The sequence below is a fragment of the Centroberyx affinis genome, unplaced genomic scaffold (genome assembly GCF_046629955.1).
Source record: "Centroberyx affinis isolate AG114_WGS23_722 - 3 ecotype Tasmania unplaced genomic scaffold, CSIRO-AGI_Caff_v1 ptg000952l_1, whole genome shotgun sequence".
Taxonomy (NCBI): domain Eukaryota; kingdom Metazoa; phylum Chordata; class Actinopteri; order Beryciformes; family Berycidae; genus Centroberyx; species Centroberyx affinis.
In genome coordinates this window covers 138,781-160,919 of record NW_027279526.1, presented here as the reverse complement: position 1 = coordinate 160,919, position 22,139 = coordinate 138,781, and the positions used below count along the sequence as shown (strand labels likewise).

At 40.4% G+C, this 22,139-nt stretch overlaps 2 protein-coding genes across 3 annotated transcripts; both read left to right on the top strand.

The window, feature by feature from the left end:
• The first annotated feature begins 260 nt into the window (after window positions 1–260).
• Window positions 261–9,625, top strand: mtdha (metadherin a). Of its 2 annotated transcripts, none has more exons than XM_071522106.1 (12): window positions 261–630; window positions 1,726–1,821; window positions 2,158–2,269; window positions 3,251–3,418; window positions 3,721–3,771; window positions 4,139–4,312; window positions 5,734–5,814; window positions 6,019–6,090; window positions 6,366–6,493; window positions 6,718–6,828; window positions 6,980–7,079; window positions 7,290–9,625. In XM_071522106.1, the coding sequence occupies exons 1-12, from the start codon at window positions 283–285 to the stop codon at window positions 7,355–7,357; spliced, it is 1,509 nt and encodes a 502-aa protein (XP_071378207.1). In that variant the 5' UTR covers window positions 261–282; the 3' UTR covers window positions 7,358–9,625. The 2 variants fall into 2 exon arrangements, with proteins under 2 accessions (XP_071378207.1, XP_071378206.1); XM_071522105.1 differs by having other exon boundaries at window positions 1,723–1,821.
• Window positions 9,626–11,956: 2,331 nt separating this feature from the next.
• On the top strand, window positions 11,957–22,139 carry laptm4b (lysosomal protein transmembrane 4 beta). The gene is made up of 7 exons (XM_071522117.1): window positions 11,957–12,056; window positions 13,120–13,237; window positions 15,384–15,457; window positions 15,613–15,735; window positions 16,210–16,308; window positions 18,309–18,404; window positions 22,065–22,139. The coding sequence occupies exons 1-7, from the start codon at window positions 11,964–11,966 to the stop codon at window positions 22,137–22,139; spliced, it is 678 nt and encodes a 225-aa protein (XP_071378218.1). The 5' UTR covers window positions 11,957–11,963.

Sequence of the window (22,139 nt, the reverse complement as noted above, 5' to 3'; positions counted from 1 at the left end):
TAGCTGTGACACCATTATTATAAGTATAGTGCTCAATACGTTAATTCATGTGCTCTTTCAAATAGGGTATTAAGGTATTAAGTTATAAAGTGGAAGGTATGGCAAGTCCCTGTATCAAATACTTTGGCAACAAAACTTCCAAACTATCTCAACTGTCTCACTTTCAGAATCTGTACTGCGGACTGTATCTTTACTGAGATTTCTCCCAATGGCCAGATTAGCCACTCCTCCGTTAGCATACGGTAGCTGGCAATGATAGCTCGTGTTCCGCGATTTGAAAAGATGGCAGTGGACTTGCAGGCTTTAGCGCTGGAAAAAGCGGAATTGCTGTCTGTCCGTTTGAAAGAGCTCCTGTCTTCCGGCCAGGGGTACATCCGAGCTCAGTTTGGGGTCGATCTGGGTCTGAAGCCCGAGCTGTATCCGACATGGGTCATCCTCTCCACCGCGGTGGTGGGTCTGCTGCTGCTGCTCGGTCTGTCCTGGGCCGCTGTCTGTGGCGGACTGTTCGCCGGGAAAAAGCGGGGATCCTCGGTCACCCAAGCCAGCGGCGAGCCTGTGAAGGCCCACTTCATCAAAACTGCTAAACCAGAGGAACCGAAAAAAAGGAACAAAAAGAAATCAGTTGAAAAGGTACTGCAGCCCAAATTGCCTGTCGAATATCCGGGGGCGAGGGGAAATAAGCGTCTATTCATTGGCTAACAAGTAATAAAAGTTAGCGTTAACGTTATAACGTTACTTCATTCAACTCAGTTTTGTTTTCTACGGAACCAGTTGAGTTGGCGTTAGTTAGCTAACACGAGCTAACGTTAGCTAAGCTGTTCGTTGTTTTTAATGTTTTTAGAAAAATATAGGAATATAATATATAACATTCAACTCATAAGTTACATCAGAAATTATATCGTAATTAGTTCCCACAACATAACATTACAAATGAACCGAGGGGGATCCAGCGATACACTTTAAATAAACAGACAAAAGGAAAATGGAACATGAAACAAAGTGAAGATACAGCAAAGATGTCAATTTAACAGTCATGTCAAATGGGGCTGTAACGCCACGTTAGCTGTTTGTATGGCAGCTTCCTTGCTTTTCTCGCAGCTGTTAAATGTTAACGTCAAGCTAACAACGTTAGCCAGCAACCTTAAATTGAACTCCTACTGACCCCTATCTAGCGTTATATTGTGCCCATTTATTTGCCTTCTCGCTTCCCTAAAGAGTTACCAGTGTTTTCTTTTTGCAAATAGTTAACAAGCGGTGCTTTGATATCCTAAGATGTTTCATTACCATGGCAGATAGTTTTCATACATCTGTGAGCAAGGTTAGCGGCTGAAAAAGGTGTGAAGTAGCCAGTAAATTGATATCATGTCTCATCTCTAAAACCCAGAATCATTAGGTCCACAGCCAAAATTTTGTACTGAGAGACAACCAGCAAACAGACACAAAAATAAATAATATTTTCAGAAAAGTCTCAATTGATGTTTTCCCTTTAAAAGACCCTATCCTCATGTAACTTAAATCAGTTTCACACCACTACATATGAGGTGTAGTACGAATGTCATTAAGATTTATGTCAGACTTTTAAAAAAAAAGTTGTCTAAACTCTGTTCTGCAAGTAAATAGGTGGGTAAACTGTGTTTAGTCGGGTTTACTGTTCACAACATGCCTGGATTATGGTCTTTAATGTCTTTTAATAATAATCAATAATCTGTCTCCCTCCTCCAGAAGGCCCAGTCCAACGGACAACCAGTGACTGTAGTTCAGGAGGAAGTGAAAGTCATTGAGGCAGCCTCCAAGCCATCCCCAGAGATCAGAACTGAGAAGGTATGTTTGAGCAGATGTTTCCCAGATTGTCCCGAAACTGTTCATTTGGCTGGCAAAGCAGGCAATCACACTGAATTGGTGTGAAACAAGGCCATCATCAGCAGAATAGGCCTGCACACTGACAGTATGTGGCAGACTTGACAAGTGTTACATGACAACAATGCTACATGATGCGTATCAACATCTCCATTCATTCATTTTCCATACCCGCTTATTCATAGGGTCACAGGGGGGCTGGAGCCTGTCCCAGTATGCATTGGGCAGAACAAACAAACATAATCACATTCATATTCGCCCTTTAATTCTTCCCAATCTTGTTTTTTTTTTTCCTCTAAGGCACACGTGATACAGGCCCCAGTGCAGGTGAAAAAGAACAAGAAGAAAACCAAGGCAGATGTGAAACCAGTCCAGAGTGTCTCTACCACTGATGGGAAGGAACCTGATGATGGTAAGACTCACTATTAAAGTTATTAAATTGCTTCATAACTTCACATTTTCAAATGTAGTTGGTTTATTTTTATCCACCACACACTCCTCACATTTTCACTTAGTCACCACTTGCTTGACATTTCAAATTTTGGTTGGTTAGTTTGATTTACTCATCATTCAGCTTCCCTAAAATGGCTGGTTCTGTAAATGGCTAGCTGTGTCCCTTAATTACATTGTACAATATAAACAGTCTATTGCACAGCCCATAACAAGCTAGTTTAAGGAAACTGATAGACAAATGTTGAATCCTTTTCCCTCCAATATGATGTACAACAAAAAATCATAATGTCAATGTATCCCTTTTAATATTGTTAAATGCATCTCTCCTATTCACTAAGACTTGACAAGATTGCGTGTTTTCATTCAAATCTATTTATCTAATCTATCCGTTTCCAGAAGGGCTATGTATTTTTTTCCTCATGTCTGATGTGCTAATTGGAACTTTAACCCAGTTAAAGACCTTTAGTCAAGTCTACATTGACGTTCTTGGAGCAATTGCCCCATCTTTCCTGTGGGCTTGATATGCAACAAATGTTTTGCTGAGTCAAATGGGTGAAAGGTTATGCCTGTGGCTTCAATCCACTGGAATATAGTTATCCATCATGGGTCTTGTGAAAAAGGAGCCATGTAAGAGCCAGTTAACCTTAATTACGTAGTGATTAATGATTGACCTGGGCCAGATGAACGTGTGTTGCATTTCCATTTTAATTTTAGGCCACTTCTTGAAATTCATGTTTTAAAGCAGCATATCTTTAGTCATCAGATCAACCTAGTGTCAGTAAAAAACAATCAAAAACCTTTTGTTTTGTTTTTTGATGTGGAATCTAGTATTTTTTTAATATTGTCATCCAATCTAAAATATTTTTTTAATCAAGGCCATGCACACACTAATAATCAGTCAACTAGCCAACTAACAATTTGATTCTTTTGTCTCTACCAGGCGCGTGGGAGACCAAGGTCAGTAACCGAGAGAAGAGGCAGCAGCGCAGGAAGGACAAGGGCCCAGAGGATTCTGGTAGCCCAGGAGGAGTGGACGCCCCCAAGAGCCATTTGGATGCGCCTGTGGCCACAGCACCTGCCAACACCAGGAAGAACAGAGGAAACCATGGTATGTCATCTAGTCAGGGCTGATTGTGTGTAGTTGGTAGGCTGTAGGGATTTGGTGTGCAATTCAGGGCCTATCAGCTTGGGCCTATCATTGTATCATGATCAAAATATAATTTAATTAAAAAACTTTCTAAAGACTATAGACTTTTCTAAAAGCCCAAACACCCTATAACACTTGGTGAACATATATTGGTAGCTCAGGGCTAGCATACATGCTACACCTTGAAGTGAACAGTTCACTCATGCTAAGACAAGATTGATCTAGTAAAATTTCACTTGGCTCAAACAATACTGTTTTTTCAGAGACCCTGCATTCAAGGACCAGTGGAAAAGGGGATGCAGGCAGTGGACCCGGTAAAGACTGAGCTGAACTATTATTAAATGTTTCATGACTGAGATGGAAAATTCATCCATAACTTCCTTTCTTTCAAATTGCATTCCTTATTTTCCTGACTAGAGATTTGCATGATGTCAAGATGAGAAAGGGAAAGGACTTTAACACTGTATATACTGTATATCTTAGTGGGTACAGGAAAGGAAATTATCAAGAAAAAGGCCATGCCCACAACAATGGTGCCTTTTCCAGTCTTTCTTTCCTCTCCAACTAAGAACTGCACTGACTTGTATTGACTGGTGAAATTTGGAATCCACTAGGCAGTGTGTGTGGTTGACAAAACGTCTAGTTTGATGCCATTTTCTCCCTGTCTCTCTGCCTCCTCAGTGTCCTCCAGCTGGAGAGAGGAGCCGTCCGTCAATGGCAGAGGGTGGGCTGACATTTCCATGAAGATCCCAGGTCAGATGGGAACCATGGAGGGCGACAAGTGGAGTGCCATTCCCACGGCTCCACGGCACAGGGCCCAGCCTGAGCGCCGGTCCTGGGGACAGGAGACACAAGGTACCCCCTAGACCTGGGTTGACCTTTTTACACAGCTAAACAATGCATTGAATGAATATCGATAGTGCAATATATAAGGACACAATATCTATATAATAAATCCTGCAATGTAAGCGTGTTTTATATGTGTGTCATACCACAAATACATTATCTGTCAAAATCAATCAAATCAATTACATATGCATCTCCAAGGACAATTTTTAATGCAGAAAATTAATATATTAAAAGGAAACACTTATGTGATCTGTCTGGTATGGCTAGCTGCATACTAGCTGTGAAACTTGAATGTGACAAAAACACAACTGCCTGTCTGTCTCAGACAGGGCTGCATTGCTCAAACAGTATAAATCAATATGATTTATGGGTATTTAGACCCAGTAGATGGATGTTGTGGGGAACTGTAAAGGGAAACTGTAAAATTGGATACCTCTCCTGTTCACTGGTATGTAGCTGTAACTAGACTAACTTTAACTTCAATTGGTCCCCACTGACTTCCTGTCACCTTTTTTTATTTTTTTATTTGTATGACCAAGGCTTTTCAAATTAACTAACCACAACATTTGCAAAACGGTAAAGGGTCACTGCATTTTAACATGAAGTGTTTGCAAATTGCTCATCATGCAGGGATCACATTTAATTTCTATATTTACATTGGTAGATTAAAATGCCTGTGTGTAACATAATACCTGGTTCCTTGTTTTAACTGGCTTTAACTCATTCAATCAAAGCCATAAGTCACAAGTTTATCACAGAGCCACCATGTTCAGTAGGAGGCTAGGAATGAGGAGGGCCCAAAGAAAACCCCTCTGGTCGTGTCAGCGTTGGGGACTGATCACTTGGGGATGTTACTGTCAGTGATGCAAGAAACAAACAGCCATAGTGTCTATTGAGCACCCAAAGAGCTTTCATAATACCTTGGTGATAGTTGTGTCTGTACAGCCACTGCAGGGTTTTGTGCAGAAGTAAAAAGCCAAGGTAGGCTGCCTTAACAGATATTAATACTGCCACTTAAAATAAAAAATAATAAAATAAAAATCCCATTATTTATTAGTTATTATCACTGACACCAGAACAATGTGAAAGTGTCCAACTGCGCCATATGCTGGCCAAAAGCGGCATTGCGAGCATTGAGCAAAATCATGACTGTGGGTCAAGTAATATAATTATATAATAATAAATATAATAATGCACACGTTACAACTTAACACTATAATATCAGCGAGCCCTGCCTAAAACATTGATAAGTGGCTATGTTAGCTAGAATGATAAGCAACACCCAGGTGAAATCACTGGAAGGAACCGGGGGGCCGGAATTTATATTGTATAGAAAACTCTTTTCAGCTGATGCCAAATCTCAGTCGACTGCTTGTTTTCCAGAGTGTTCCTGCAGTGTAATCAGTGTTCTTGTTTGCTCTTGCCAGCGACATGGAGTGGCATTGATGGCCGAATGAAGACTGACCTCAACCCTGTGACCTTCTCCATGATGGGGCTGAACACGACAGGTTGGTATTGTGATTAACTGTCAGCTTTATCGCCCAATCACAAATCAGCTCTACCTCCTGGATGTGTAATCCAAAGAACGTCTGGTGTGGTATTTCAGAATTCATTTTCATTAACTGCTTCCAGCATTTTTCAGTCACGGCTGGTTTACTCTTTTACCTCCCTCTCTCACTCTCTCTCTCTCTCGCTCATTCTCTGTCTCTCAGAGCCCATATCAAATTCTCTCAATCTGAAGTGGGCCAGCCACACTAATGTTGATGATGAATGGTCTGGATTCAGTAAGTGTTCCAACAATCCCTCTCATTTAAAACACCCTGCAAAAATGCCTGGTGACTTTGGTGATTATAAACAGAAAGATCTTGAATGGCTTTACAAGACTTAATCGAGCATGCCGATGATTTTTGGTGCACTGTCTTAAAAATCAACACAGGCTGTATGATTTTTGGGATTATTGGGTAGGAATGCAAAAGTACACACTGCCGATAGGTGTTGGTTATTTAGCCATTGGTGTTTGTCTGTATCTAACTGCCGTGCTGCTGATGTGGGTTTCCAGATGGGATGGCGGCGGCGGACCCCAGCTCCGACTGGAACGCCCCAGTAGAGCACTGGGGGAACTATGAAGAGGCGCCTGTGTTGGCGACACCAGCCGCTCCAGCCAAGGACCAGCCTGCCCCCAACAAGGTCTCAGTGACACTCTGCCAAATCATTGCTAGGGCCAATTTCCAAAACGCACCTCTTTATTGCTTTCTGCCATGGACATACCACCAAGTAGCGCTCCTAATCTTTGCATTTTCTAATTTGTCAAAAAAAATGTTAGCTATAAAATACACAACAATAAACCACAGTGACCTCAGTGCAAGTGAAATAATTTAAACATAGCTGTGTTTGTTGTGACTGGAATGCAGGTATCGGACGATGAGAAAGACACTGAGGATGCTGCCGGAGGAGCAGCCAAGTCCAAGAAGAAGAAGAAAAAGAAGAAGAAAGCAGAGGAGGAGGCTGCTGCTGTGGCTCAGGCAAGAATAATTAACCTCAAGGTGTCAAATTAAGACGTGGCACATCGCTTAATGCTCAAAGAGACAGGCATAATTCTTTTGTTTTTCATGTTTACATTGAAGTACATAAAACCCCTGGGTTGGTAATTTCACTGCCTTTGTTTTGTTATAGGCAGTGAACTCGGTGCCCCCGGTCAATACGATACCAAAGCCCCAAGAGCCTCCTGCAGTGGCCTCTAACAAGCCGCCTCCCAACATGCACTCCTCTCAGAGTAGGTCTCCATGGGTCTGAGTCTGTACAGAGAGACCATTTAAGATTAAATCTACATACTGTTGTTTATATATGAAGTTATTTAATCCCTACTCTTTTCCAGAAATTTCTTTGCATCACTTCTCTTTATATCCAGATTCTAGAGTATTCACATGTAAATGGTGATGAATACAACTTGCAACTTGTTTTTTTTTTTCTTTTCTCCTTGCAGAGAAGTCTGAGCAGGTGGTGGAGCCTCCAAAGCCGTCCCAGAAGAAGAAGGTCAGAAAAGAAACATGAAGTCAGATCACAGCTCCATATAAATCATATGCAAATGATTGTTCAGTGTGTCAAATGCAATAATTACCAGGTACAGATTTTTTTTTCTGTGAGATAAATCAACTGTAATTTTTTCAATTACAACAAAAAAAAGAAAATGAGCAGTAGACACCAGCTGCTTGGCTCACTATAGTGAAAAAATGTGGTCCTATGGACTGAAATCTTCACTGATTTGCACTATACACTACACTGCAAACAGACCGGGGTTTCAGGAGAGGCAGACTTGCAGTGGAGGTACACGTTGATATGTAATTATTTTTCAATGGCATCAAAATGTTTGGGTTTTGTTTTTTTCTTCAAGCGTGTATGTTTTTCATTGTAAACCCAAAAGTACAATTTTTTTTAAAATTCTCATTATTTTTTTATTTTAAGCGAAGCTTGCGTCGTCCGCCCCAGTATGTTGCACTTTGTACTGATTGCCGCGCTGCTGCACCTATATGAATTACTGAAATGTGTTGCAGCAAGCTGCTTGTTAATGCTGGTCTCAAATCCGTTTAACACATTTATTTCCAAAGGTGAAAATTGGAATTTTGAGGTGATAAACTGATGCTTGATTCATACCGGTCTGCTGATTAAACATACTTTACAGAGCTGTAACTGACATCAACCACCAGGAGGCACTATAACATGAAGTTAAAGGCTAGTGGGATTACCCTGCTTGCAGTGGCACTACTGGTATTCTCTCAGTATGTATTTCTTTACTGGTTTAGACTGTGCATAGACTTTCTAGAGACATTTTGGTCCCTATTGCACTCTATATGATTTTTTTTTATATATTTATCTTCCAATCTTTGTGCTAGAAAAAGCCATGCCATATGTACAGATTGTAAGGGCTTTTTCCAGTTCTGTGATTGCACTGTGCAAAAGGCTGTATTGAGTTTCTTTGATGTTGACGCGTTGTTTTTTATGACCTTTTTGCGGAATGTGAAACGTGTATATTTTGGTTTGGAACTGACTTCCTGGATTTGTGATTGGGGGAGGGGGAGGGGGGGGTGCTTTGTGATATAAACTGCGGACGGAGGTGTGGCGGGATTCTGGTATGGAGCAGCTTTAATTCCACGTCAAAGTCAGTTTTTAATATACATACATATATATATCAGGAATTGAATTCCATTGCCTTAACCTGTAGTTGTATAGTATGTGCATTGGCGTCCTTTTTTATAGTTTCCATCCAACTGCAAGTTTTGATGTCAAAATGAATTTCTTCTTGCATGACTTTGATAACAGTACTTAATTAAATTAAATGAGCAGATAACTTGCTGTAACTTTTAGAACTTGCCACTCAGTGTATATAATAGCCTTTGCAAGGAGAGAAAGTGGGGCTGGAGTCTTTTCCATGGACGACCAGTATAGTGGAAATTAGTGGAACTTGTGTATTCAAAGAGCCTTAGTGCATCAAGCTGTTGATTGGCCGGTGGTGGTACAGTATTTTTGCCCATAGAACTTAGTAGACTGATAGATCATAAAGGAGATCATTACATCGGTGTAGCTACAGACACCCATTTCTTTTGTTATTACTGATGATTAAGATTATTCAATCACTGTATTTATATACTTGTCCTTTAGGATATGATTTTGAGAATGATTTTTGTTTATCGAAGAAATACAAATATTTCTATGTTTGTTTGGTAAAGTTGAAAAATAAATGAAAGAAATGCTTGATATCACCTTTTCATAGGTCTGCATTTTTGTCTTAAAGGGGAAGCTTCCTAAAACTCTACTCACATTTTATCCATATGATATTTTTTTTTTGTCTCAAAGCTAGAAACAAAAGAGCAAGGCCTCTCATGTCATTGAAAGACAAATCCTGGAGCCACTCCACTGACAGAATAGGAGAGTGATGTGACAGTATCCAGGGTGACTTTTATGGGCATGTGGGATTATTTGCTGCCTCATATGCTCTTTTGGGTAGAGCTTTTCAAAATCATAGTCACAAATATCTTTCTTCTTTATTTGTATAGCACTTTTCAAAATAAGGATGACATGAATAAAAGCCAAAGAAGAAGGTGATATGATAAAAGTAATTTAAAAGATGATAGTGGCTCCACCAGCCTGAGCTACTCAGACAAATGGTTCCAGAGCCTAAATATTGTTTGAATTGGGTGTTATTCTGAAGAAGGATACATTTTACCACTACACAATTTTTTGTTATGAGTTTGGGTTATTAATCATGTTTTCATACCATTTTATATCTGTTTTTTTCTCTGAATTTCAGGGGTTTAACTTTAACTGACCATAACATTTTCTTTCAACCAATTTATACAATACCATTTGATGATGTCATAGAATAAAATTTTCATTGATATTGATAGTTCGTAACCTAAAGCTCAACCTTATGAGAAATTTTAGTAACATTTCTGTATTTGCAGAATAAAAAGCTTAAAGTTAGTGTCCATGAATAAGAGCCATATTCTTTCCAACAGAATGTCAAAAGAATGGAGCTTTTGCTCTGTCTATTGGCATGTTGTATTTTCTGTCTTTGCTGTCAAACTAATCCCAAATATGAGATTAACACTATGAGAATTCAGTGTATGGTATGGTGCAAATGTGTGTCAGCAGCTCGGGCCGTGATAGGAGGGCGCTCTCGTGCCGGCGGCCCTCCTGAGGCCAAACCGCCGCTCCAGCCAATGTGGAGAGGCGGTCGCGTGGCACGGGCGTGCGGCGCCTGACCTCCATCCTGTCTCCTCTCAATTCATTTAGGATTTAGCAGCATTTAATCTCCAACAATCTCTATCTCTCCATTCATTCACGTTCACTTCCGAGGGATATCACGTTTTTTGTTTTTTTTTCCATTCCTCCCTGTTGGTTTGTCTGCTGATGAGGTTTCTTTGGTATGAATGGGAATCAGAAAACCCTGTCATGAAAATCATCTGCTGACTTTGGAAAGAAAATCCCATCCAAGGCCTGTGTGTTTGAATCCCAGAGGCTTCACATGCCACATAGTGTCATATCCTAAAACACTTAAAATGTGCTGCATTGGGGGAACGGAAGCAGTAGATTAAGGCAACATTATATGACCAAACTAACAAATCTGTTCACCCAAAACATTGGCTTTGGCATTTTATTGTTCTACAGCTGGTCGGACAAAAAAGGATTATAAGGCTTTGTATTTCCTGTCATTATGTCAGACCCATTAGTCCTTTTTCCCCTTAAACGAACAGTTCTGTCATGTTTGATAATTCAAACACTGCGACAGTTCCATTAAAATCCACAAGGCTACGTAACACTAAATAGCTTCTACAAGCTGATGTTTGATCAGTTTGATGTTTTCCTCTTCAAATTCCAGTCCAGCATTTAAATAGGTGGCAATCTGGTCCCTGGTCAGTATTAAGTCATGGCTGGAGTTCAAAATCCCCTGATGTGATGATGATGCTGTCCGCCCACCAGAGCTTAGAGCTGTGGTCATTGGTCCATCTGTCAGGCTTGGCCTAGACAGACACACGCAGGAAAATGAAGGCTTGCTGCTTGTGACGATATTATAGTTGTGAGGATATCATACTTTTGTATTGAGTCTTTAAATCTTATATTTCTTTAAACAAATGAAAAAGTGCTAATTGGGTGAGATAATTTCATTAGATTCCAATGCAAACCAGCTTGCTTCAAGAATTTTCTTGAATCAAGTGACATTATCTTGTTACATATGGAGTGACCCATCTTATTTTAAGATATTATCTAAATTATCTCACTCCATTGGTAGTTTTTCCATATTTTTTAAGGAAAACAAACATTTTAAGACTTAATAAAAGACTAAATGACTTACAGTGTGGCTATTATGCAGTGAGGTTATTGTATCTTCACATTACGTGCTGTGTTTGCCTCTGATATTGTCTAATCATTGGAAACCAATACATAAATATTAAGGAATGTCAAGGATTTACACATGCATTTACACATGAGCATAAAATCAGATTTTTAATTCTTTGTTGCACAGATATGATCTTCTTGTGGCTGTCCAAACAGGGATAAACCACATAGAATTTGATCTTTTGTGTTTAGAAAAAATCACAAAGATCACAAAAACATTGAATCTCTGCCACAAAGAGTTCAAATGTAAATTTTGAGTTCATGTGTAAATGCACTCATGGGGTCATCTAGGTCTACTTTATCAAACCTATGAAGTAGTAAGAGTTAAAGTAATTTCCAGTCAGTCAATTCACAAAAAGAAAACTCTAAGCTCTTGCTCATATAAATGAAATGATCACTTATACCAGTTATAATTGGTATATTAAAGCTCTAGGTCTAAAAAATGGCCACACCATCTCAGAAGAAGATAGAAAACACGGATATTTCAGAATGATGATAATATATTGCATTCATCACCAACCTTTCTGATCTCGGTCAAAATCCTCCTCTGGTCACGTGACCCCGGGATGAGCTAGATTAACGGCTCTCCGTTTGCCAGTAGTCGACCAGCGGAAACAGGCACAGACCCGTACGCTGAATGTGGCGGTCGTAACGAACAAGGACTACACCAGTTCAAGTTGGGGTTTTTTAAGATATAGGAGCGTTTATTTTATCGTCTCCGGCAGCATTCATGAAATAGCTTGACATTTACAACAGAACAAATATGATTTCGCCGTGGGACCGGTGGTACTCGACTAGCTGCTGCCTTTGCTGCCATGTACGGACGGGCACCATTATTCTGGGAATATGGTATATGGTAAGTGGGATTTCTCATGTTGATGTTGAAATGTATGTCAGAAAGCAGGCTCAGATGTTTACAGATATAATGCGCGTCATGTGTGATAAAATTGTTTATCGTTTCTAGTGACTTTTTTACTGCTGTTTCTCGTTTGTTTTTCGGCACCCATCCTTCATTGGCCATTTTGAGATGTCCTCCGTTTAGGCTGTCGATTTGATTTAATAGGCTACAATGTTAGGTTACTTTATCACCATCTGTTCAACACACTGCTACTATATCATGTCTATCATTTTATTATCTAAGTTACTTCGATACATTTTAGCTAAATCTAATCGTAAAATGCATTTTAACAATCTGTGGCCGCGCATTGGTATTCCTTCGACACATTTTTGTTGTCGTGGTGAAATATTCAACCAACGCAAAGTCGGTTGTGGCATTTTGATTTACCCTATATTTCTACCGGAGTCTAAAAATGGAGTTTGGTTCTGTTTTTAACTCCTAAGTTTTAAACATAGTTCAGTAGTCTAAGCTAGGTAAATCCTTGACCTTTGTCGTGGGGTCGAGGCAAGAAAAAGCATCCATAAGACGTCTCATTTAAGGTGTTTGTGGTGTGTGTGTGTGTGTGTGTGTTTTCCATTCCCAGAGGTTTTGCTTTATCGTTTCTCCCTAAAAACTCTGGTTGGACAAATGCTGTAATAAAGCTGTCCAGCAGTTCATTACAAATTTCTAAACTCAAAATATCATGAAGCTTCAGTTTTGCCCAGTACATCTATCCACCCTCAACAGTTTATCTTCATCATGATTATAGAATAACTAAAAGCTGGGAAACATATTTTCTAAACGTTTGATAGCAAAAAATGTGTTGATGTGCAATGACAAACTGCAACTGTCCTTTGCCTCACCTGTAGTTTACTCTTTTCCCATTTTTCTATCATATCAGAAGAAGAATCAGCACAAATCAAGAAAGAATAGCGTCATTATTAAAAGCTAGTACTCAATGAATTCAGATCTGGTTCGTCACACTATCTAAAGGGTGACTCTACTCATTCTGACATTTGTACTGATTTTCCTGTTCCCACAGCTCATCAATGCGGTGGTCCTACTCATCCTGTTGTCGGCTCTCAATGACCCAGTCCAGTACCGCTACCACCTTACCAGCTCCGACCTGGGAACCGACATCGATGTCATGGACGATGCAAGTGAGTGCCACTAATCCCGTCATTTTGTCACATGTGAATGTCAGACTTGGATTAGATTAGAAGCCTGTAATGTCCCCAACGAGGCAATTTGTTGTGCTGCATAAAAACATAACAATAAACGGATAAAGCAGTCCTCACTCAGTCAAGTAGTAGTTAGGAATTTTTGAGTATATGCCATCTCACCTAGATGGTTGTTAAGAATGACTGTTTTCATTTGGGATGAGGGAAAATGAGACACTATATTTGTAAACACAAATGACACACTGTCAATAATCCATGTACAATAATCGCTGTCATTTTTGCCTCCCCTTTCAGTGCTGTTGATAATGCGCTATTTATTTTTTAATTTGATTGATTTAACGTTTCTTAAATAATTTGCTGAATTCAACTCATTATTCTGATTGTCAACATTACAGAACTAAACAATGTTAAAGATGAGTTGAACAAAATAAATAAATTCCAAAAAAACAACTTTATTCCCAAACTCTTTGCACACTACATACACCCAGAGATTATGCATGCATGTAACCCAGTGTCATGTGAACTATCAGGTCAATTTAGTGATGGCTGAAATATCCGCTTGCTATACTGTCAGAATAGGCCCAAAACTGTGATCCTCCCACTACTGTTCCTCCGGTGGTATTTTTTTCAGTGCATTCATTTACTTTTCCAGAACAGAATCAACTTGCAAATTTGCCAGAGAGTGCTCATTAACATGTACAGCATGTCCATATATCCTACTACGACTTTTCCCAGAATGCTGCACTCAGCACACACACAGCTGAGTAGGCTAGGCTTTGTAGCAAGCAAACCAAAGTACATGTGTATTTTCAGTACTTCCCCTCCAGCGGCTATCATCATCACAGTTGCCTCTCGGACGCCACAGACCCTGGCGCTGGTTACTCTGATTAAAAACGACTGCTCTAATTCTTCATCGGATTAAAACGGCCATCTTGAATGACTCCCCCGGCTGTCATTGGCTCGGCTAGCATTGTTGCTAATGTAGCATCAGCCAAAGGTTGTGAGGAAGAGGAGGAGGAGGAGGAGGATGGAGATGAGCTGGTGTCTCTGTGGTTTTGTAATAGGCAGATGTCAGTAGTACACAAAGTTCACAGAAATCACACAGGTGTTAGTTGTGTGTGTGGGGTGGTGTGCACATGTATTCCTATGCGTATATGTAAGGATGTTTGTGTGTGTGTGTCTTGTATGTGTGGGCGTGTGGCAGGGGATTAAGATGGAAGAGTATCATCATTTCCTGGGTCTTAACAGAGTGTCAGTGCTGTAATAATCACTGTCGCTGAGTGTAATGGCAAACCGACAGTCATGATGCAGTCTTTCAATTTGTCTGCATGTGTGAGTTTCTGTTTTGTTACGTAAAGCCAGAGTGTGTCCAGAGCCATGGATTTGCACCACTTTTTATGCTCACGATATGTTTGGTAGGCTGAAGCAACAACTACCCGGGATGTGTTGATTCCACTTTTCCACAGCCAGGAGTGATTCTGAATACTAAGTATAGTATCGTCCAACATTGCATACTGATCTGATCCATCACTTTTTCTGAACAATAGAGTAAGACCATTAGTTTGGGGTCATTGGACAAAAATGATTGAGACATAATCCATGTTTCCCCATAAGCGAGCTTTAACATCACTTTATATGTGAAACAGGCAGAAAATCAAGATGCTTTGGTATGATTTTGTTACACTTGGAATCAAATTTTAGCAGGGGCAAAATTCTAGGATGCAGAATCCCTATTTTAGCTTGGTATCAGTAAATCCCTAGGAGTTGTATTGAGTGCCATAGTGGCACTGATAGTGTCTCATCAGTCAAACAGTTTTCAAAGCGTGAATGACGTGAATGTGAGAGCGATGTTGCACTTTGTCAAATATAGCATCGCTTGCATAACAATTACCCAGGTGCTGACAGTGAAACATCCCTGTTTTGCCCAAGACAGATTGAGTGCTAATAATAGTGAGGTTACTCGACGTGCATTTTATCCATGTACCACAAATACTTTTGGATTACGTCAGAGATAGCGGATGGCATTAGAGGCAATGAGCAATGCATTTGTTCAAGAAGTCCCAGTGAAATGTTATTGCTGCTAGTCTTCATTGGCTGTTTTCTTTCTTTACTTTTCTCTCCGCAGATATCTGCATAGCCACTGCAATATCCCTGCTCATGATTCTTATATGTGGCATGGCAACATACGGTGCTTACAAGGTAATGAAACATAATCTACAAACGTGAAATGTTCATGATAAAATTGGATCAAAGGCCTTAGATTGTCCAAACAGACTCCTAAACTCAGTGAACCCTTTTCTCTCTCTCCCTCTCCCTCTCCCTCTCTCCCTCTCCCTCTCCCTCTCCCCACACAGCAACATGCTGCTTGGATCATTCCATTCTTCTGCTACCAAATCTTCGACTTTGCCCTTAACACATTGGTAGCCATTAGTGTGGTGGTTTACCCCAACACGGTGCAGGACTACCTCCAGCAGCTGGTGAGAACCGTTTCCTCAAACTCAAACACACAGTTAAACGACTTTTTCCTATGCCACGGGCTTCTTTTTTCTTTTTCTTTTTAATGGAAATTGCAAAATGTTGCCAAGGGCTACAATACAAAACATTTGAAGTTAAGCAACAGAGCACCACTCTTCAAATTAGCTTACAATAACTGTTAAGCAGCGGGGAGTCAAAGCTAGTGCTTCACCAAAGCATCGGTTCAGTAGCATTATAAATAAGAGATGGACACAGGCCCTTTTAAGCTCTTAATTGTGTAGATTAAGTGTCCATCTTGCAGTCTTGTTGGATGTTTAGGACTTAAGTGTAGTTATATCAGAGGCTGATTTGAATTACTTACTTTCTTTCTGCCTTACATTTTGCTTTATTAATTTTTGTTTCCCACCTGACATTTATTTCTCTTAATTTCTCTCTTTCTCTCTCTCTCTCTCTCTCTCTCTCTACCTCCCTGGCAGCCGGGGACATTCCCTTACAAAGAGGACATCATGTCCACCAACAACATGTGCCTAGTTTTTGCAGTGCTCCTCTTCGTAGGCTGCATCCTTTCTTTCAAGGTAAGACTCCTTAGTCTCTGCATCACTGATGATCCACCAGGCACTTGGCTTTGGCTCAAATCTTTCAGATTTATACTGTGCAGTTAATAACATTTAGCAGAAGCCTCAACACAAAGAAAAAGGAATGTACATGCATTATAAACTTGTTGTATGTGTGGATAACAGCACCCACCTGAACAAACACTTTTAAAAAATGCGCAATATGAAGATGTATGCATGCAGCACACACACACACACACACACACACGCACACACAAGCACACACAAAACACTATAATTGTACCCAAGTTGCCTCTTTAATGTTCTCACCATATTGCAATGTGATCAACGCAATAAAATGCCACGCTGTGCTCATCTCATAGGAACATGAACCATATGGCATACATAATGAATCTGCCAGTGTTAACATTCCTATTATCAATGCCCTTAATAGGATGATCGCACAGTCAGAGAGCAGCGGGTCAGGGACAACAGGAAACCAATTCCTATCGAGCTAATTCCCCTTAATGCATGGGTGACTCTCCAGGCGCAGCGCTGCTCTGGGTAGGGAGATGGGATGAGAAGTTGCAGTCATCTGTACAATCAAATCAAGTCACTTCTCCTCTAAGCTGAGTTTGAAAACGTTCTTGGCAGTTATCCAAAGGTTTTATGATAGGAAGCAGCCACCGGAAGACATAGCGTTGGACTCGCAGACATAGAAAAGTTATAAATGTGATGTCTCAGGCAGAGTACATGGGCTGAACAGTGTATTGCCGGAAATTTCAGCACTAAAAATATATTGTCAAAAACAAATGTGGAAGTGGGCTGGCTCAAAACATGACATCTCACAGCAGGGCTTTGGTGCACACAATAAACTGACATGTACACCAAACAAAATGAATAGGAGAACCCCAGTTTCGGTGATGGACTGCACATATGTTGGCTATGATAGCTAAATTGCTCCCCTGGAGTGATGGTAGTCAAGTTGCTCCCCTGGAGCAGGGCCAGATATAGAACCTGAAGGAAGTGTCCAGCTATCAGCACACTCACTGCCAGCACCTGAGTTCCCGCTGAAGCCAACATCTTCCAGCTGACAGCACATGGCATAAAACCGACCTAGAAACAGCCTCTAGGCAAGAGGGAGAGCTGGAGAGAGGAGAGGCGGTGGGATAAGAGAAAGAGATGCTCCAGATAGGGAGAGATGCGTGGCTTTCTTTTTCTTTTTTTCCCTCAAACGAAATGGCTATTTTAAAGCCAGGGATAGACTGAATGAAGAATTCAATGTGGTAAAAGAATACCCTTTGGACCTTCTTGAGAAGTGCAGCCTTATTGGTAGAATGAATTATTAGATGGAAGAGTGTGACGTTGCTAGCCTGTAGTGTTCAAGGTACAAATGTGAACGCAACAGTGCATATTGGTGTCAGAAGTAATTCTTAAGTTGGTCACAGTGAGGAGGTCACCTCAGTAGATGGCACAGTGATTGGCTAGCTGGCTGCCTTCCTGGTTGGTTGGTTGCTGTTACTGCTGGCAGAGGCACCAGCCCAGCAGGCTACTCGTACACATACACAATGAACCTCCTGTTCCCCTGCCAGATCAGACTAACCTAGCCTCACTGCGAGCACAGACTTGCTGAGGCAAGAACAACCACATTTACTTAGCTTACCATATATCAACAGCACAATGAATCTCATATTTTGGGTAATGTAAGAGAACATTGTCCAAAAAAATGTCCCCACTCTTGAGCGCTGATTACACAATTTCTTGTTACCCATATGAATTCTATTATATTTCTAAGTCTCACTTTAAGTCCTGTTGCCAGGTAGGTTGGCCTGTCCTGTTGCCTGGTTACCTGGTGTATCACAGTCTTTATCAAGTTGTGATAAGATGCATCTCTGCTGTCAGCATGCCCAACCTTGCTGAAAGGATGAGATCGTGACAAATATCATATGGTAATGATGAACTATGGTGACGGCGTCGCTAAAGGTCATTGGTTGTTCTGTGTTTCCACCTCCCTGCGGCAGGCCTACCTGATTGGCTGCGTATGGAACTGCTACAGATATGTGAGTGGCAGGGGCACCACCGAGGTCCTGGTTTACGTCACCACCAACGACACCACGGTGAGTCCCTGCATCCCCCTCCCAGCTCCTCACCTCAAGGACATCATAATATGCACACGCTCACACATTTGCTGGTCTATACACACGCAGGCACACGCATGCTTGGGCACATACACACACACACACAAGGGCATATAGGCATGTACAGACACACATAAAGGCACATACAGTAAGTGTGCCATTACACTTACACACTCACATACACTCATAAACAGGTTCATACACACTTACTCTTAACGCAACAATGATTTTTACTGTTATGGAAATGCTCTAGGTCCATTTGATTATATGAGCTAAAGATAATTAATTGAGATGAAGGTTTTGACAAATCTTTATCCTCCCTGCGTTTTGCACATGGTTTGACAGTAGTACAGCGTCAGCTGTGGTTGTGAGATTGTATACTAAAATATAGACTATATCCACTTTTGCATGTTATTGCAGTTCAGTGAGTTGATACCACTAAATGCACAAGGTAAGGATTTTAGGCAACACTTTACATTGCATTATTTTACTACTATATGATTACTGTTGTTAGCACAGCAGTAATTTAGAGGCTGAAGCATAAATTTAATAAAACATTTTTACATCATTTACCTCAGCCACAGACTTGATAGGTTAACATAATCAATTTAATGAAGTAAGGCCTAAATAATGTGAGCAATCATTTCTTCAGCAAAGAGCCCTTTGTAAATTGAAGTGTTGTGTGAATTTGTAGCCGCCACATATCATAGAGGCTGTGTACTTCTAGGGGAAGTATCACATTCACCCCACAGATTATTTGATTGAAGTATATTGGTATTGGCTGCTCAACAAAACAATAAAACAGTCAAAACCCTCTGTTTCCTAGGGGTTCAGATGAGTGAGGTTCAGCTATAAATTAATTGTAATGTAAAGTGTAACATAATTCTTGGCTATCATACTGCAGTTACTACTTGTAGTTGAAGGTGCTATGTGTATCATTTTAAACACCTATCATTGTCAAATTAATTGTGATACCTTGGTGTAATTACCATAACCCAAAGAGACCATCGTTGAGGTGATTTCTACAAATCACCCAACGATGGTCTCTTTGGGTCTCTATCTATTGTTAATGCCAGTGTTTCTCAAAATTAAAACCACATTTCCAATAACCTCATTGCTTGCTGATGCAAAGAAGATGTTTCTAAACCATCAATTTTCCCATCAATAAATGTGGTAATTATTTACTGATGTAAAATGCTACAGGTAGCACCTTGCGAGTTGTATTGTAAACATCAGTGGAACATAATTGTGAAATGTGTACTATTTCATAGTGCCCCTGTAAATTTTGACTCTGCACTACTAGAATAGCATCCTTCTTATATAATATATTCACACAGTACAGTGAAAATGTTTAGATCCCCGATTCTGCTGTCGAGCTGTTATCTGTCTCCATAGCCCAGTGTTACTTTGTCCCAGCTGCTTGACAGTCAGTGAGGTGACATTGGTGCTGTGGGTAGCGGCAGATAGTTCATCCTGCAGTGTGATTGGCTGGCTGGGCAGAGGCGGGCGTCATCCTCCCCTCCTTAGTGTTGACTCAGGGTTTCTGGAAGGCTTTAGCATAGTCACTCTTTCCATTTGTCTTTCTATGTGCCTGTTCTGCTGTAATCCTCCGCACTGAGACATAATACTCTAATCTGTCTCACACCCACTGTCGTCCCACTAGGTAGCGCTTCATCTGTCTTGTCTGTCACCTCTTGTCAGCTTGTCCTTGTGTTGTTACAACCCTGATTCACACTGTTTATGTTTTTCACCTTGCGAAACAGATTCTAAATTTAGTGACCAATGGATTAAAGTTAGATTGACATGTGGGTTTGCCGATATATTGGGCCGATATTGGCCTTTTTATTAAATATCAGATATGGGCCAGTCAGTTTCCTCCACTGCTGATAAGCTGGAGGTTAATCACTGACCAGAGCTACATAAACAGTAAACAAGACCTGATGATGCGTTTAAACCATAGCATGATATATGTATAAGGGAAATCTCTCACCTGTTTGAGAATGGGACCTGTGTCTCATTTACAAGATAAATATGGAGTTACCTCTTCCCATTTATTTAGATTTTTTCAAAATTTTAAAAAATTGCTGAGTGAGGAAAATTGTTGATGAAATATTTCAAGTTAGTAAATTAGTACAGTTAAAATTAGCAGTAAATTAGTACAGTGAAACAAAGAATCACAACAGCAAGGATCAAAGAATCATTTGACTTAAATAGGAAACAAAAGTCGCACTCAAATTAAAATAAAATGTAGCAAAAGGCAGAGGTTAAAATAACGAGGTCGAACTGGAGGCCACAGCACAAGCCGTATGCATTTTAATTAGCGCATTAGGAATCTGTCCGGGGATGGTTAGTATTTTAATGCGACGAATATCTGTGGCACAGCATTTGTAATGGGTTAAAATGGCTTCCATGCAGGCCAGAATAGTGACCACATGGTTATATCACAACATCCCCTCGCTCCAACCAGAGCGCGGAATGAATAGAGCGCTGCCTCTATTTCTACAATTAGAAAGCCGGCGGTGTGTCTAAATGGCTTTTTACAGCCTCGAACATGAAGGACCTAGCTGCTTATTCGCCGTCCTTTTATATAAATGCCATTAAAATGCACAGGGGTCAGGTCTCGCTCTATTTTTTTCTCTCTCTCTCTCCCCCTCTCTGTCCCTCCTCCTCTCTTCTTCTGGACACGTTACATAATTGTCTGTGCTTGTCCGCTTCATTTCAAATCCTCCCAGTGATGTGTTCGCCGGGCCTCCCTGGCTGTTTCACAATTCCATCCCCTTGGAGCATAATTCTCTCTCTCGCTCTCTCTCCCTCTCCCTCTTTCTCTATCCTTTTTCCCAGAATTATCAGCAGCGTTGGTTTCATAACACCATTTAAGGGGAAAGACCTTTTGACGAAGATAGAAAGCAATCTGGCTTTTAAAGCAGGGGAATGTCGATGGACGCTAGCCATGACTTCTCTAGGGACGGGATATATAGAGCATAAAAGAAAGATGGGAGAACTGGAGCAGTCACTGCATTTCTAATCGGTTAGAATCAAATCTGTAAAGATCTATAATTACACGTATTTGTATATGCTGTATAATATAGTGTCGGGGACAATGCGTTAGAGTACTCGGATTACTTGTTGTGGTAACGAGTAACATAACGTGTTTGTTTTTCAATTCTTATTCCTATTTGTTCTTACTTTTTAATATTATTGTTTCATTAGTTGTTAGTGCAAATTATTTAAAAATGGTAGAACAAAGTGAAAATTGTGCATCATCTTGTTCAGACAACATCAAAAAACACAATCTCAGTATGCTTGACATAAAGGAGATGTGCCTACTGTTTTGAAAACAGAGTAATAGTCTTGTATCGCATCATAAAACAATGATTGACAACACAAACTATATTGCTACGGCGTGTTTTTGAAGTGAAAAACACAAAAATACTCTTAACAAGTTTATTTTAATTAAGTAGTCATTGATAATATACAGTATATACTGTAAAATATACAGTGTGTATTGTATGTATGTAGCAAAGCTAGCTGTCACCATTGATCCCGACACCTCCTTAAGACCCACTCAGCAGAATAGATTAAACCATATATGAGCCACAATGAGAGGGGACTAAGCTGCCCTTTGTTGTTGGGTTTCAGGTCCTGTTGCCACCATATGAGGAGGCCGTCGCCATCCCGCCTAAGGAGCCCCCTCCCCAATACATGGAGGCATGA